The 18378-nt window shown below is 36.9% G+C and overlaps 1 protein-coding gene across 4 annotated transcripts; it reads right to left on the bottom strand.

Annotated features, from left to right (window-relative positions):
- Positions 1–80: 80 nt before the first annotated feature.
- Positions 81–14599, bottom strand: LOC147487598 (F-box protein At3g03040-like). Of its 4 annotated transcripts, XM_086574896.1 has the most exons (8): positions 14007–14599; positions 13395–13955; positions 5912–6097; positions 1790–1837; positions 1498–1676; positions 471–778; positions 296–391; positions 81–181 (listed from the first exon to the last, which is right to left on the bottom strand). In XM_086574896.1, the coding sequence occupies exons 1-3, from the start codon at positions 14295–14297 to the stop codon at positions 6008–6010; spliced, it is 942 nt and encodes a 313-aa protein (XP_086431022.1). In that variant the 5' UTR covers positions 14298–14599; the 3' UTR covers positions 81–181; positions 296–391; positions 471–778; positions 1498–1676; positions 1790–1837; positions 5912–6007. The 4 variants fall into 4 exon arrangements, with proteins under 4 accessions (XP_086431022.1, XP_086431020.1, XP_086431021.1 ...); XM_086574894.1 differs by lacking the exons at positions 81–181; positions 296–391; positions 471–778; positions 1498–1676; positions 1790–1837 and adding an exon at positions 2772–2852 and having other exon boundaries at positions 13395–14599; XM_086574895.1 differs by lacking the exons at positions 81–181; positions 296–391; positions 471–778; positions 1498–1676; positions 1790–1837 and adding an exon at positions 3904–4165 and having other exon boundaries at positions 13395–14599.
- Between the last annotated feature and the right edge of the window lie 3779 nt (positions 14600–18378).

The following is an 18378-nucleotide window of genomic DNA, read 5'->3' as shown; positions in this document are numbered from 1 at the left end:
GTTGGCAAAGCTGCTCTTTAGCAGGAGCTGATGATGCAAGGGCTGTCTTTGATATGCCAACACTCATACCCAAAGACTCGACCAAATTTATCGGGGCCACACACTTGAGAGCAACTGGATCATGGTCTAGGTCCAAGTTTACGCTAGCAGGGTCATCCTCAATTATAGCCTTGATTCTTTCCTATCATGACAACATATTAGACATTTAATAAATTTCAGAAGCAGTATATAAAAGAGAACAGAAAATAGGCGGCGGTCAGATTCTTCATTCATGAAAATAGGCAGTCAAACTCACCATCCTTTCTGGCACAATAAAAGAGCCATCCTTGTGAGTATGGATAGCCATATATGAATCCGTTCTAGTCACTTTAACATTCGGATTTTTTGATTTCTACAAAACATTACCAACTCTGTTAGAAGTAAATATGGTGTTATGAATAAAATTAACAATTGAAAAGGTAGATTAGTACCATATCATGGACTGTCCTTGCTGCTCCCCTTCTACCTGATGTATGTAAAGCCTTCACAGCTTCTCTAGCCACCTTGCCCTTTGTCCGCATGAGTTTTCTCAAAGGTTTAGATTCATTATCCACGAATTTTTCCCATTCTTCCAATTTCACTCCTGTTAGGGCGCCCTTTTCCTATCGACGTCATTGTCATACTTGTCATAGTACTTCACGCGGAGACGATGCTTAAACTCCCTAAAGCTTTTGGCGACCTTCTTCAGATTTATCTTTTTGTATGCATCATCCACATTGTATTCTTTATGTATAAGAATCTAATATTAATAAAAGACAATCCACAATACATAATACTGAACAGAATATTTCACAATTGATAAAATGAGAATTTATATCAATTGCATTAGATCAGGTCTGCAACCAATTCAAATGAATGCTCAAACATAACCTAATATGGATATTTTAATCTCTTAAAGAGTTATTAAGTGTTAGTTCATTATAAAATATGACTAACAATGAATATGGACGAGACCGAGGCGAGTTAGTACCTAATCGCACCTGACCTTAAATATTCAGTGGAATGTGGATATTTAGTGGCATGTGGATCATACATGGTGTACAAATATTTTGGGTAACAGTGGGTCTTAAATAGACATCGATACTACACCTAAAAGGCTAAAATGATACATACAGAGTATGCAATTGCACAAGAAACCAGTGAACTTCGTGCCAAAAATCATGGAAAACGGCTTCTAGGTGTCTTGCGTAGTTTGCATAACTGCATAAACTACTCAAAGTTTTAGGCTCTTTAAAAAGCAGGCGCAGTGTGCAATATCAATTGCTAAAAACCCAAAAAAACTCAGCATCAAACTTGCACACTTGGGTCGTCAACAGTTCAACACAATTGTACTTACGTTCATACATCGAAGAATTGTATCCAAAGAATACACTAGATATCCAGGGTCTTTCAAGCCATGCATGACTCATACTAAAAAAAGAGAGAAAGAACCATAATGGATAAGAGCATAAGACTAACCACAACGCTGCTCCAGATTATGTTTTTTGTTAGACAAGGCACATTTTTGAAACTCTCATAAGAGATAGGACAATGTGTCTTTGTTGTCCCACCAAGCAAACTAGAAAATCCTTCTGAACCGTCTCCAACAGGCTGTCCGTCAGAGTCAAATTCAACTTTCTTCTTTCCCTTGGAAGAGACTATAAAATAAAAATAAATAATAAAATTACTGAAAAGGCAAAAATATGTCAATGGGAATATATAAAAGAATAACTATCAACAAATAAAATTACTGAACAAATACTATATGTACCACAAGAACCTCCACCTCCAGAAACTTGGGAATCACTAGATGATGATCCTGGAATCAAGAAAAGTTATGATATCAGGTACAAGTGCAATACATTTAATAGATTATAATGTTTTTCTTATTTGTGTTGCAAGGAAATCCCTACGCCCAAGATGCTAAAAAAAACGGGATACTAAGGAAGGCCTCGAGTCTGCAAGTATAAAAGGACTAGAGAACTTAGTATTGAGTAAATAGAGTGCCTATAATTGCCAACCCTTCATTAGATTTAAACTTTGTACCTGAATCAGAAATATGTATGCCACCGTTGAGATCTCTAGCCATCACACCTCACGCGATAACATTGTCTTCCTAGCCCTCTTTTCCCGCTTGCTTTGAGCTCTTAATAGGATAAAAGATAGATCAAGAGGCGAAAACCATTAACAAACTAAAATTTTATGTATGTAAAAGAAAGTACCTCTGTGCTCTCTTGTCTCAACATATCCGATCCTATGGATTTCAACAAATACACACATAGCAGAAACCCCAACACAGCTGGAAGAAAAGCACTATACTTGACCTGCAAATAATGCCATACATGCAATCAAATTTAAGTATATCATCCATAACATACATGCAATCAGATTTAACTAAGAAGAACTTTATTAGTTAAGCCACACCCGACTTACCAGAACTCGTCAAGAATTATACATACACAAGCAGTATGTATTACTTATAAACACCTATAATATGAGTACAAATTTCCATTGTCTACATACTCATAAACAAGCATCCTAAGAGAGAATCAAACAAGTACATCAAATAATGCCCTTTCTCGTTGCGGTTGAAGCCAATCTAACATTATGACTAGCTCTCTTTGAGCACGATGCATCAAAAACAAAAGAAACAAACTACTCTACCTAGCACACTACCAAGATCTGAAAATGTGAGATCTGCAATGACATTGAGTAACATAATAATGTACCTAGGAGCTCCTTCAAAGACAAGAGCCAAGTAACCTCACTAGATTCTTATGCCTAACACTTCAATTGCTTCAACTTCAACCTTAAACTCTCTCTCAGCTTGCCCCCTTGATCAAAACAAAACCCCAATCAACTGAATTATAAGTTCATGCTAAAAACTCCAATAACAGTCAATGCCAATATATCCATTCCCAATACCAACTTGGGTTTTCTTCAAAATTACACTACAGCTCAAATTCTTATCAAAACACCAAATATAAATGCATATAATTCAAGCAGAAGTACCTATTATTTAGCAAATTCTTCATAGCAACTATACTATTATCAGGCAAAACACCGCGATAAACAATACCATATCTCAATATGGTACATACACATAGTCAAGAATTATACATACACAAGCAGTGCCGAACATACGAACATAAAACAATATTAACACCTAATACACTGCCAATACAAAAGCATACAAAGGCCCCAGATACGCAATCCAAAACTTAGAATGCAAATTGTAGCGTATGGAACAAATATAAAGTAACAGACGCTTCAATAACACTGCCAAATTCTGCCTCAGACAAGCTGATATAAAAAACCAAATCAGCATGTGACAAATCAAGTCACTAAGATTTTAGACATAAGAAGTACATATCTGGAATTAGCAAATGCACATAAATATTTAGGTGAAAGTGTATTGTGAGTAGTTGGGTTTCTCATGGAAAACAAACAATAGAAATATAAAAACAATTACCCATTCAATAAATAAATAGTAAAAAAGAACCATTACAGCGGGTCCATGAACGGGATCAGTAGACCAAGTACCTTAGTGAACATCAATAATTTATCTTCTTACACTAATGAACTCAAAAGTGTCTCGTTACAATCTTGACTCAAAACTAAAGGGTTTTCATACGATCCATGTCTCTAGTCATTCTCTTTGGAGCATGTAACACGACATTCCAACCACTCCCTCGTTAGGTCTTTTTGCAATAAAAAACACGTGGATGCTTGTGAAGCAAGAATAAAAGGCTCATCTACAATCTTCAACTTCCTTTAAACTTGCTCAAATCCACGAATGTTAAATTAATATCCGGATCGTTGTAACATCCATTCACTTTATCTTCCACACGAACCCAATCACAACAAAAACAGCTTATAGTGAAATCAAAGTAGTCGAGTTCGAGAATTTGTCTAATGATCCCATAATAAGTAGTATCATCAGACACGAGCTTCTTATCCTTTGCACTTGCATGAAAGTTAGTCATCGCATTCATTTTAATTCCAGAATTCTGAATTGTCTTGTTAGTGTCCCATTCAGCAGTAGAAAACACATATCCATTGGCTTGGTATGTGTTATACCTAAATCGTTTGGAATTTGGGACCATCAAAGAAGTCTCTTGATGGGAGAAACCTCTTCATTTTGTAGCTGTCAAAAAATCCACAAAAGCTAATATTATTCTGCAAGAACTACATGATCCTACGTGTTACTCTAAGTGATTACTAAGGTACTGAAATTATACTTGTTCCCTTAACCAAGGAATAAAACTCATTGGTGTTTCGGTGTTTCCTTTTCTCTTACGACCACTCGGTTTAAATCTTTGCAAGTATATTTGGTATTTCCTACAATGAAATGACATAAGAGACAAGTTAAATAGGTCTTTAGAGTTTCACAGTCTCATATATAATATTATAAACATGACAAGAGTAGACTTACTTTTGCCATGGAATAGAAAGTTTTGAGCACTACAACACCCATCTATGTACTTGTTCGTATTGCACATTACTCATGAATTCAAGAAGACCAAGTTCCTTTTCCTAAACTATCCCTCATGAATTCAAGGAATGATTCGATTCCATCTAGATATGCATCACTCCCCACTGATTCCTTCATCCACTCTCTCAATGCGGGCGTGACAAACTCATCCCTACTTAATGCAATATGTAGATAAGTACATATTATTTCACAACATTATGAACAATCAATAACTAAAAACAAAATAATAAGTCTTCATTATCCATTTAAACTCACAAAAACTCATGAAATTTTCGCATGCTCATTCAAAAATCCTCAGTTAAGTGCATGGAAACTAATAAAACATGTCAAAACATCAAAATAAAGTAAACCCAAGTCGGCTAAACAGCATATGCCATTACCTATTCTGAAAATACACGACAAACAAAATAGTTACACTAACAATTTTTCAACATCTACGAACTTTACTTTACGGTAAGGTAGAACTGACATTATCAGCAAGTTATCATTTTCCTTTTCTTCACAAATTGTATCTATTTTAGACAGAGTGAGTACTAGAGAACATAACTTAGACAACTGACCTAGAAAAACACGACTCAAACCCGTCAAGTCTCGTGTCATTGAGACTTGATTATGGTGGAAATCTTTACTGGTAAAGGATAAGGATTTTCATTCATTTTTCATTAACCCGATCAATTTTCTTTCGTTTTCCAGCAAAGATATCTAATGGCCTCTTCATTAGGAAAGAAGACTAAGCTACAGAAATAGTAATTACTGAAAGTTCTCCTAGCTGTCACAAATGAGGAAATGGTGCTCCATGGATTACTAATTTGTGACAAATAAAGCGCCCTTTTAATAATTACCTTAGTCCATGTCCTGTCAGAGCTAAGAATGCCTAAATAATGAAAGCTCTTTAATAACTTCGCCACTCCGCTAATATCACATTTCATTCTCATATGCAAATTGTTGAACTTCGTGTACTTTTACATTGTGAGTTTTACATGGATCCCGGTTGAAGAGTTCCATTTCTAGTTCCGCCAAATCTTTGGCGTAAAACGAAAAACAAATCCAAGTTGTTCATGACCTCCTAAGATCCAAGTTGTACGTGAATTAGTTCAATATGCAAGATTTACATATTTAACCAGGAACAATAACAAAACCAATTTTACGCAGCAATTTTCAGCCAATTAAAGAAGCTATGTAGGCTACCGACCGCCGATCATACATAAGAACAATACAAATAAGAACATAAATCGCTTGTTCATTTCAAATTTAACATCATTGAAATCAATGACACCAATAATGGCTTCAGGATTTAGTATATCATGCCATATGGTACCATACTTATTCCATGTAATGAAAGTTATATATATATATATATATATATATATATATATATACAGATATTGAGTAAAATACCTCAGTCAATGTCTTGTCAAAGGCAAGAGTTTCTAGATTAGGGAAGCTCTCTAACAACTTAGCCGCTGCACCAATATCGCCTTTTGTTTTTTTACCCTATTTGCTCAACTTCAGGTACTTTACATTGTCAAAATTAATTTCATTCTGATTCCAAATGTCCAGTACAATCTCTGGCCAAAATTTTTGCTGGGAAAAAAAAAACAATCAAAATGAACACTATTTGTTATAGAATGCAAAAAAATAAAGTACTTTAGAACAGTATGAAATAAAATGAAATTTGGTAAACCTACATTAATGGTTGTAGATTACAACTGTTTTTAGTAAATATGATATATAAAAAGGGCGCTTGACCTCGTAAAGTTGCAAGTTTAGTAATTACTACATGGATTACTGGAGTAACCGGACAAGATCCAGAAACATTCTCAACATTGCAATTCACAGACTGCACAGTGACACAAGCTTCCTTCCCATCGTTCTGTCGCATGGATGTGGGGCCAAACCTATCACAATCGACCCCTTCTCAAATATCGAATTCTTGAAAAAAAGCCGAGAAAACCGGATGTGCGAATCGCTTCAATCGGGCTTCTCTTTGTATGTAACACATTTTTATCATGAATTCATATTTCCGAGATCCACCGATATATTGTATATATTTTGCCACCTACGCCTAAACCATCAACTCCTTCCGTTCTATTTGAACTACCAACAACAATTGATGCTGCCTTTGACTTTTCATAATTGTCAATCTTTAGCTCTTTCACCAAATCACTTGTACAAACCTTTATAGTGTTCTCTGGACAAATGCTTGTCGATATTTCCATAATGTCACAATTCTCCAGCCCCGTTAAACAGAATATGAATCACTAATTAAAGCACTAATTTTGAACCTGATTACAATACTACTCTGTTTAACTAATTTCGAATCTGATTACATGTTTAAAGATTATATGAATTAATCTTTAAAAAACCTTAAAATCTAAACGAAATCGCTTTAGATCTGATAAAGAGATTGTAGATTTGATAAAAAAATAATTGAAATTACCTGAAGAGATTGTAGATTTGCTGAAGATAGCGATTTGAAGATCGATCAAATATTATGAAGATTTTGAGAGTGGTTTTTGAGAGTGATTTTTCTTATTTTGAGAGTGAAAAATAGGTTAGAGAGAACGAAACAAGTTTTTTCTTATTTTGGTGAGAGAGAATGAAACAGGTTATTTTCTATGGGTTGTGATAATGTGATCCGACGCTTAGGGGAGTTCAACGACACGTCGTGGGCGTACTCACAAAAAGACAAAACAAAAGTATCGGTAGCTTTGTCTTTTTTTTAAAAATCTGGTGTAGTGGAAGTAGTAGCAACATGGCACCAATTATCATATGGTTTGAAATTTCCCTTAGATAATACTGTTGCAAGGATCTTAGAATGGTGGCATGTTATACCTGCACAGATGTCAGTTCTGTTTTGGTTAATAGTCTCAAGGATGCGAAGATTACAATTACGGTACAAACGAAGATTTGGGTGTCAAGAGCTTTACGCAATTGCAAGGCCTCGTGTCACTCCGAAAGACAATTTCATAATGCTCGGCGTGCACTTTAAAAATAGAAGGGTGAGGTTTAGTGGTCTTCTAGATAGCTACAAGCATTGGGATCGGAAGATTATCCGAATCCCATACGAGGGAAGTGGAACACGACAGGAAGGGACGTTCCAAACAATTTTACTGGTAAAAAACTGTATTGTGTTTACGTATAGGTGATACTATGTTTGTGTTAAGAAAGGAAGATTTTGCAATAACTTCATTACTAATTGTGTTTCTGTTGTTGGTGGTATTTGTAGAGGAAAATCCACCGATTGATATGGTAGACATGGATAGCAAAACATAGGATAACTTAAAATTTTACTTCCATGGGAAAATACCATCTGAAGTATTTGACCTAAGTTTCCTAGATGATATTGTGGATTTCCTATGTGAGGTGGAGGAAGAGGCGGAAAAAGAGGATGAGAGTGAAGGGTAAGAGAGTGAAGAAAAAGTGATGAGGGAGAAGAAGAAGGAAGTGTTGAAGGAGATGATGAAGATAAGAGTTGTAAAGTTGTAGGGAGGAAAAATAATAAAAAAAGTGTGGAGAAAAAGCAAACTAAAGAATTTGAAGTTATGAGTAGACAATTAATTAGACAAAATAAGATCAAAGACCAAAACAATATTATTAGGAATAAGAGAATAATCGTAGAAGATGAAGCTAGTAATAGTGATACAGAGGAAGGGGTGAATACTTCAAAAAAGATGAGAACGTTAAGAAGAAAAGATTATGAGTTACCGTTGAAGGACGATGGTGAAACCTATAAATTTTTAGAAGATGGTTATGGGAGAGAAGAGAGCATAAAAGAAAAGGAGAAAACTGTGGCTAAAAATTTAGAGAAGAAAGATGATACTGTACAGGTTGGAGTTGGCATTTTAGCACTGAAGGAAAATCACAAAACGTAAGGTGAATCCAACAATTTAATCCAAGTGACAACTAGCATGCAACGGGAGAAAAGAAACAAGGTAAATTATTTGTTCTATTTGTTCTATTTGTTTATTTATTTAACTGTAACATGCGTTTTAAGGTTATGTTAATGTTTCAGGTAGTGAGAATAATGGAAGAATTAAATGAGATGGAAGAACAGGAGCGGAATGTCACTGTAAGGACCGAAGAATTAGAAGATTTGAAAGCCCAGGTGAAAACGCCGGAAGAAGAAAATAAAAAGATGACTGCAAAAGTGTTGGAGTTAGAAAAATAATTAAGTGCTGCTAAGAAAGAGAATGTGGAAAACAAGAAATTGTTAACACAAGCTTCCCTAGAGATAGGAAATAAGGAGATGGAGAGGATGCAAGCAGTTATGCAAAAGGCAGATGTTCTGGAAGAAAATAAAGAGAGAAAGAATACCTATAATAAATTATATCTAATGTATATGGAAATTGTTAAAGTTGCTCCGAAAGGTGTGCCTTTTCCAGAGGAAACTTAATAGACAGTTGATTTTGAAATAAATATAGTAAAAATAATACCAACCTTGAATGAACATGCATTGTCGGCAATAATTTGATAATAATATATCATCTTACTTTTGATCTTGCGTTCTTTGCTGCATTTCGATACGTAGTATGTATAGAAAAATATGATAGCGATATAATAAGGGGAAAGCAGATGCCCCCAATATAAAATCCATTGGAGAAAGTGTGATTGAAAGGCAAAAGGGTCATGATCGCCCTCAATGAACCTAGCTATTTAGGTGTCAAAATATTTGTACCGAACGTTAGGCAAGGTCTGGAATTTTCTGTAGGTGCAAGGTTGTCATTCTTGCACTTGGACCAAACACAACGCCGTTGCCTTAGTAGTGGAATTCACACGGATATTAAAATTTGAGAGTATTCCAATAACCGCACCGAGCAAGAATAACCATCTTATTGACTCGGATTTCCTTCCAGCAGGCATGAATGCGACATACTTGGACTGAAGAAGGCATAATATGGATGACCTCTTTGGAATTAATGCTAATGAATAACAATATTGTTGAAAGGAGGAGTACAGAAGAATAGAGTAATGTAATAAATGACAACCAAACATATGAGAATGGAAATTGAATGTCTTTATTGATGGATAACATGTAAAAATGTAAAAGAACTTTGTAACGGTATGGTAAAAAATGTTGTTTGAGTCTGTTTCAATAGCAACCATCGAGATGTACTGGAAATCAGCTATGTGGATGAAATTGATTCAGCACCATATTCAAGGTTGAAAGGTGATAACGCAGTTAAATACTTTGGCGTTGTACTATAAGCCTGCAAAATTACAGTAACTCCTTTACTCAATTCCCCTTGAGAAACGACAAAGCTCTTCATGCCCGTGACCATTATTTGGGGAAATTACATCAAAGGGACTTTGTGTTAAGTGGAGTGAAATCCATTTCATCAAGAAGATTTAAACAAACAGACGCCCCCGGTCGAGCCTATGTGGAGGATGACACCTGTCATTATCTCTTACAAGAGTTGGAGATTTTAGGTGGTACACATTTTCAGATCCGACTGGAGATTGTCTTTTTCTTTGTGTGTAACCAGCCTATCTAAGCCGATAGCTTGTCTGGGTTCGTGGTTTTCCCTCTAGTTGCTTCTGTGACACCTTCCTTCCCTATCGGATCAGACCTGTCTAGGATGGCAATTTTTCTCAGGTCAACGAGGTCGTCCTTCCCTGTCAAGTCGGTCTCGTTTGGGATATTGGACTTCCTTATATTTTTTTTCCGTGACGCCTTCTTTCCCTGTCTGGTCAGACCTGTCGGGAATGACAATTTTTCTCAAATCTGCGAGGTCGGCCTTCCCTGTCAGGTCGGTCCGGTTTGGGATGACGGTCTTTCTTATACTTTCTTCCGTGACACCTTCTTTCCCTGTCTGGTCGGACCTTTCTAGGATGACGATTTTTCTCAAATCTGCGAGGTCGGCCTTCCCTGTCAGGTCCATTTGGTTTAGGTTGATGGTCTTCTTTATACTTTCTTTTGTGACACCTTCTTTCCCTGTCTGGTCGGATCTGTCTAGGATGACGATTTTCCTCAAATCAGCGAGGTCGGCCTTCCCTGTCAGGTCGGACTTGTCTGGGATGTCGGTCTTCCTTGTCAGGTCAAATCTGTCTGGGATGACGTTTTTTCATAACTTATCAAGTACCCTTCCTTGACCATCAAATTTTAAATTCTGACATCCCTTGACTCTCTATCATTAAGTTCTTTTGCAATCAATTATTTCAATTGTTGTTCCATCAGAGTTAAAGTATTTGCTCGAATAGCTAGATGCCCTTGGTCGTGCCCATGTGGAGAAAGATGCCTTCCATTGTCTCTTATTGGAGTTAGAGATCTTTGGCGGTACGCACAATTAGCTCCGACCGTTGATTGTCTTTCTCTATTCCTGTAACCAACCTGTCTAGGCCAGTAGTCACCCTTGGCAGGATGGTCGATATAATTATACCGCTCCTCCATGTTTTGTTGCTCTTGTCTACGATGAGACATGTCTAGAGTAGTAGTTATCCCTACCAATCTGAATCTCCCCATAAGTTTGGGTAATAGGGTTATTAATCTTAGAGCGTGCACTGTTGATTGTGCTTGAGAAGTAGCACGTTGCTAGGGACTAGAAGTAGATCTTCAAGACAGTCCCATACGTTGGAATAGCCTACATCCCTGCGTGGTTGCCTTGATGTAGTTGAATTGACAACATGGTCCACCGGCCTTTGTCTCTTTGTGAGCTTCCTTCTCAAGTTTCTATTCAAAATGTTGACTCGTCATAACTCACGCCAAATCAGTATTCGGGTGTATTGGTCATTACCATCACCGCCCGTTAGTTGGTGTGAGAGTAATGTCCACGTCCATATCCATATCAACTGAAGGATCAACATATACGGACGGCGGACCACGTAGAGAATTACCTACTTGTAGGTTTTCTTATTGCAAGACTGTTAGGGGTGGTGGCGGTGGCGGCGGCGGTGCTGCAGTTGGATGCTGAAAATTAATCCTACCACTAGGAGTAACTTGATTGTTCAACGGTTCTTGCATTGGCCGAGTTAAATTTCGAGAGTTGCGATTCCTATTGGCAGGAGGAATATGTTGATAGTTCGGTTTGCTTCTTGTGCTTACTATCTTGATTGCTTTACGTGATAATAGATTCTAAAAAATCCACAGACGGCGCCAATTATGTTTCGGCAGTAATCTGCTTCAACACAACGAGAACAATGGTAAAGAACGCACTAAGAAACAGAGAAATTTGATGTTGGGGGAGATGAAACAGAACCAAAGAATGGTTGCCTATGTACCCCAGATCTCTTCTCTAGATATCAAGTTTCAACGTAGTTCCTTATTGTGAGAGATAATGTTTTTTATGAATTGGTAGAGACTGAGTCCTCAGAGAACTATATTTGTTTGTCAAAAAAATTGTTATCTCTTTGAACTTCTATCCTTATCTTTCTACAATAATGAACCTGGACATATTCTTACATAGACCAGTTATTGGGTGTAGCTAGGATTAAACCCTTGGGCTGGATCCGTGGGCTTAATGAGCCACAAAGTGGGGGGTCTATACAAAGTCCAATAATAATCACGCGAAAAATAACAATTGGCAAGCATATACTTGTTGATGAAAGAGACACAAACTTTATTGCTGGATTAAATTATTCACATGCTATTTACAAGCAATTTTTATGCCTATAACCAAAAACGAAATAAAGGGAACTGAATAACAGAACTGAAAATTGACAAATGGAATGTTCAGAAACAATAAATCAGCACTCTGCACCATATTTTGCGCATCACAGAGAGTTTTCAAAGTCAACCTTATAGCTATTACTTGATTGCAAGGTTCACCCAAATCATACTATGACCAAGAGCTTAACTCCGGTTTTTCTCCTTAATATTTACAAGGCATTCCAATTCAAAACTAACTAACTTAATAACAAAAATAATAATTATAATAATCGAGTGAGCGGAGCTTAACGATCTTAAGTAAAAAGGAGCTATGGGACAAAACCAACTTGGTTGGTTTAAATCATCTGTCCTCACCTTCTCTCTCATTTTTCTTAAGCCCCAATACCCTTTCTCCTTCACCCCATCTCTCTCTCTCCCCCGCATCACCCAACTCTCTCTCCCCCCGCAGCTCCGCTCACTCCCCACTGCCATGCAGTATACTAGTTATAATGGAGTGAGCGGAGCGAACGATCTTGGCTCAACTTTTTCCAAGTGCCCCAAAATGTCAAATGACCCGGTTTTCGTTTGACTGTCCTCAAATATCTCTTCCCTTCACTCCCTCTCTGCCTCCTCTCCCTCTCCCTCGCTCACTCTCCACTTTCCCCCTTCTCCACTCACTCCCCACTGTTAGAAGTTATACTAGTAATAATAAGAGTAATGACCATCACACTCTCCTACTCTTTCCAATAGAAACATAATAACTTTAAAAGAAGGGAGGGACACAATAGAATCATTTTTCACAAACTCATTGTTTGCACCAAACACGTAGGAGATGCCAAGTTTTGATTTTTAACATCCATTTTGCATAATGTTTTTTGGATTTGGGAAACATAAGGAGCTATTTGAACAATAAAGAATAAACCACGTCTTTTGTACGTAATGGCTGTGCTTGTTTGCAGGTAAAAAGTTCCATGTAAACTTTAGCTAGTATAAGAACGGTTTTGAAGAAGAACATGGTTGTTTCAAGGTTTTCTCCACATTTGCGACCTTTTCGTTATCTTTTTAGCGGGGAAACACCTACAAACTACACAACAACACACAATTTTATTCGAAACCACTAGAATCTAACTCAAGTTTACATGGAAACCTTTACATGCAAACTAGCACAACCAATATGGATTCAGTATGAGGAGCATGCTTGGGTTTTCTCCTTAACCAGATCTTGGCCAATGCCAAAAAGCTACCACATGGAAAATAAAATTATGACAAAAACTAAAATGCAGAAAACAAACATACCTCAACAGATAAAGTCTGCAGCGTCAGAGATTTCACATTCGTAATCCCACTTAGGACTTCAATAAAAAACTTGGCACACGCTTCTTTTCCCATGTGGTGCTTTAATCCTTCCACACATATATCAATGTTTGCACTAACTAGAGAGGATAGGTTCTCCAAACAACAATCCATGTACTCGGTACTTACAAACGTGAATGATTTAAGATTTGGGTTACAGGTGTTAAATTTAGAAGAGCCATCTTTATTAGTTCGTAGATAGCTTAGTTCCAAATTCTCAAGTAGAGGAGCAGATACAGTGAGAACCTTAATATCTTTAAGATCACAGCTGCTCATAACCAAAGTCTCCAATACTAAGCAACTCAATACAAGCTCTCCATTGGAATTCCCATTCGGAAGTTGAACTCCATACAAATACAAACTTTGAATCCGCTCAGATGTAGACATGGAACTTGGCAACCGCATATTGCCATAACTTCTAAGCTTCATAGCCTTAATATTTGAAGTAAATAGGTTGTATGGCAATTCCAGAGGCTCACTAGTATTTGATTTTGCATTAAGTTCCTGAGCATGTTGCCCTACGGCCCCAATTATCCATGACGTTATACGATTTACATCAAGAATCTCGCGACATTCGAGATTAAACATGTCTATATTAGAATCGCGGAGAATAAAAACACGATCCACAAAATTCATAAAGTGGATTAGTTTCTTTTTCTTCCCAATTCTAGGGAGGAAACCAAGATGGAAGTTCAGATTGGGAACTGAATTCCACAGATTCTTCCATCTTTTACAGAGAAGGCTAGTTTGAACAATGACTTTCATGTCGAAGAAAGAGAGAATGTGATGGACTAGTGCATCTGGTAAAGTACTAAGTCTGTCAACTCCACTGCAACAACGGTACATCTTCTTTGTCTTAAATTGGATGACTTTAAGCTCTTCATCTTCAAATAACTTAAAATTACATAGATTGTTTTCTTGAGTGGCAAAAGTTCGAATTCTTAAAATCCATACCTGTTTCGCCCCTACACAATTAATGCTGACAATCTCTCTTCTCTCTAGAAAGTAGAAATCCTATGAATGCTTCTTTTCATTTATGTTGATCATCTCTTCGTATTCCTCAGTGTTGGATGTTGGGGTTTGGGAGGAATATGGCCTATGGGACTGTGACTGTGGGACACGGCGGTAGTTTGCCTTGGCAATGGGTTGGATTCCAAACTGGGTGATGGCATGATGGGGCCGGTAGGGGTGATAATATGGCCCTAAGGCAGTCAGGCCTTCAACCCGTCCTGACCCAGCCCTCAAAATTGTATACTCAAGCCTTCAAAAGTTGGCCCTCATAGATTTGAGAGGCCGGCCGGCCCGACCCTCATGCTTATAAGGGGTGGGTTAGACCTTAGGTTCATTGAGAGATTTGGTGAGGCCCCGGCCCGATTAAGCCCTCATGCTGTTTTATATTTTGGGTATTATACATAATTATCTTCCACCATTAGTTTTTAAGGGGATAAATTAGAACATAACATAACATATCATAATTGATTGAATGATAGGTATATCAATCAAAAATATAAATGTTTTAAAAATATAAATGTTTTAAGAGTATCATCTCTTCCACCATCTCTATCTTTTTTTTGTTGTTTTTCTAAAAGCATAAGAATTAGTTTTGTACACTTAGTTAAAATTGATATACATAATCAAAGTATGATAAAAATAAATAAAAAATCACAAAAATAAAATAAACTAGTAAAATATAATTAGACCAGGCCCAACCTGGCCCTCATTTGGCCCTAAAAAATGAGGGTCGAGGGGCGGGTTAAGGGCTTGAGTTTTCATGCTTGACCCTACTCGACCCGGCCCTCAATACAAAATTGGGGCTGGCTGACCCGACCCTCAATCATGAGGGCTTTTATGGTTTGAGTGCCGGGCTAGCCCAACCTGCCCAACCCTTTTATCACCCCTAGATGGGTAACCACCCACCAAAACCAAATCCGACCCGTTAGACAAAACCAAAGCCATCCATGTGCGTATGCAGGGATGTATTCGGATGAACTACAAACAAGTTGGACTAGACTCAGATTCTCCAAGGGCAGTTCAAATCTTCAACAATATGGAAGACCACCTTTGTTACTGTCAGTAAGATTATCTTATGGGTTTTTTAGGTATTGGTCCTAGTTGATAATAGGGAATTAGACATTCAGGACTAAATAATGTGTAATTAGGGATTGGTCATAATTCCGTCTATAGACAAGTTTGGTCGTGAGGAGTCTCAATATATTTCTCAAATTCCCATGATACCCTTCAGTGTGCATTGCACGTGAGCATTTAGAATTAGTATTTGGTTCCACACGTGTCATGCTTCTAGTGCTTTAATCTCATGCCGTCTATCTCACACATATCTTGAGAAATCTAACACAAACACAAGAAATTGATGGATCTAATTAGCGTTTTCCTTCGTTCACGTCACTTCACTCCCACAATCTCTATTTTATTAAATTATTACGAATTGAACATGATCGGGTTTTACTAAATAAAGTGAATGCTACCTCTTGGAAGCAGAATACGACGAAGATACGATGCAAACAAATCTCACCTTGTATTATGTTGTTATGTAAGTACTCTAATTGTTTAATGAAGTTTAATTGTTTGCATCCTTCTTCTGCATGTTTGTGCATGTTGAAAACTTGTTTTTAAAGGCATGCATTACACTTCAAATTTTGAGTCTAATTTTTAATTTATGTGGTGGGACCGAACCCTAATTGTTTACAAGGAAACCCTAGAAATTGAGACTAATTCTTTAATTGGCACTGAATGTTGACCTAATGTGACTATATTAATATATTTGTTTGTCAATTGATGTATGTCATTGTATTTTTGCATGTTATTTTCGTTTACCATTACACTTAACTTTAACAAGTTGTTTTTGTTTTTGTTTTTTTTGGTTTTTTTAAGTAATTGTAGACACCCCATTTTTACACCCTAGGCATGATTCATTTACGATTTTGCCTTGAATTAAATTTGATTATATAAGGTAATTTGCATTCTAGAGTCTTCATTTCTACATCAAACTTCTTTCTTTTCATCTTCTATTAGCGTCTCTAGACTCTTTTCATCATGTTCTAGCTATGGATGAAGTTTTGTTGCATTCTGAATTTCAAGCTGAAAATGACCAAAATGCCCCTATAACCCTTTGGAGCCAAAATTTAAAATTTTCCACTCTTTTTTTGGATGAGATTATTTCATATTTGAATTTCCCATGAAAAATCCTTCGAAATGAGTACAAGCTTGCCTAGATCTCTTTTGGATTTAAAAAACCCTAATCTTGCTTATCCTGTTTTAGCTCGTTGTGCGCACTGTTCAGTGCAATATATATTTGGAGTAATATTTTACCCAAGGGTATTTTTAAGAGTTCATGGGCCTTCCTAATGGATTAAAGATCAATTTCTGTGAAGAAGAGTTTGCCTAATTTTGACCCGGTCAAAGGGAATTTGCAGCATTGAAAAAATGGTCAAAATGGGCCTTTTTGGTTGGATTTGGACATGTGCTCATGGGCTGTGGATCAAGCTCGTGTTGGAACTTTTCATTAAGGTTTCTAGACTATTCTCAAGCCTCCAAAACCCTAGAGAACCTTCCTTATTTGTTTGATTTGATCCTTAAAATCAAAAATATTTTAGAGAATATGCCATTTTGGAGCCATGTTTGGAAACTCAAGACTGTGGGAATATTGAGGACGTCTAGGGTTTGTTTTTTTCCCCTAATCCATCTACAAAACCTAGAAATCAAGGGCCAAGATCACACCTCTCTTTCCACCTCTTGAATCAAGGGCAAGATTTAGGAGGTGCATCCAGAAAGATATCAAGCCATTAAATTTTTCTTGATCAATACTCAGCCATTGGATCAAACTCATTACCATATTGAAATCCACACCCAAACACTATAAATAGGGGTCTCATTCACCCATAAAAAAACATCTGGAGATAGTTATTCGGAGCTAATAATCTGGAACTAGTTTTTCAGAGCTCAGGATCTAGAGCTAGTTATTCAGAGCTAATAATTTGGAACTAGTTATTCAGAGCTAAAGATCTTCATCTAGTTATTCAGAGTTAATAGCATAGTAGTCTTCTTTTCTTCAATGTTCTTCATTTTTCTTTCTAGTTCTTCATTTTAGCCATATTTTCTCCTAGTTCAATCCTGAGTAGGAACCCCATTTCACCAAAAGTTGTTTCTTCTCCCAAATCACCTGTTTCAATCATCAAAGTTGTCAATTCAAGATCAAGTTCATCATCATCATCCATCAACAAGCAATCAATCAATCTACAATCAAGTATGAGGCAACATTCCAAACAAGGTGATATCTCTCTTTTATCTTCATTTAGCATTGCATATTAGAATTATTTTTTAGTCTTATTATAGTATATAGTTATTAGCTTTAAATAATTTAGCGAAGATCATCCAACATGGTAATAAAATTTCAAGCTTTCTTTATTCACCTATCTCAAACATTACATCTCAATAGAAGTAAAGGCTGGTTTTACCAGGTGAGCGTGGGTGCCTAACACCTTCTCACATCGTACCTTGACTCCCAAACCCAATAATCATCTAGTTTTGAGGGATAGTCCTTCACACAGGTTTTACTCAACTTTTTCTTAATAAAGTTAGTGGCGACTCTAAAATCAATTGCATAGACATAGGTACACATTTTTGTGCATACAGGATAAACAACATGGTAGTCCCAACATTCATTGTCATACTTGCTAGGGGAATTATTTTGTCCGGCCATCGGCCAGGTTCTTTACATTCAAAGACACGTGTGAGGCCATCGCCGTAGAGGCCGGCGAAATCTTCCCAAAAGTAGTTAAAGGAGTTATGTATGATGTATTGAATGGTGGGGGTGGGCTCGTGATAGGGAAGGTCCAAAGTCATAGAAACTGTTGGCTCGTAAAAGAGATGTCTGGTGTTACCCATACGGATTACAAATCCGTTCAAAATG

Source organism: Coptis chinensis, chromosome 7, assembly GCF_015680905.1.
Source record: "Coptis chinensis isolate HL-2020 chromosome 7, ASM1568090v1, whole genome shotgun sequence".
NCBI lineage: Eukaryota > Viridiplantae > Streptophyta > Magnoliopsida > Ranunculales > Ranunculaceae > Coptis > Coptis chinensis.
Note: the sequence above shows the minus strand (reverse complement) of the source record. Positions and strands in the feature narration are given on the sequence as shown.

Bases quoted from the DNA above. Each gene is read 5' to 3' on its own strand.
- LOC147487598 (XM_086574894.1), bottom strand. From the start codon at position 14,297: ATGTACCGTTGTTGCAGTGGAGTTGACAGACTTAGTACTTTACCAGAT. The intron at 6,098-13,394 runs GTATGTTTGTTT...TTTTTTTCCCAG, and splicing joins TGCAGACTTTATCTGTTGAG to CAAAAATTTTGGCCAGAGAT.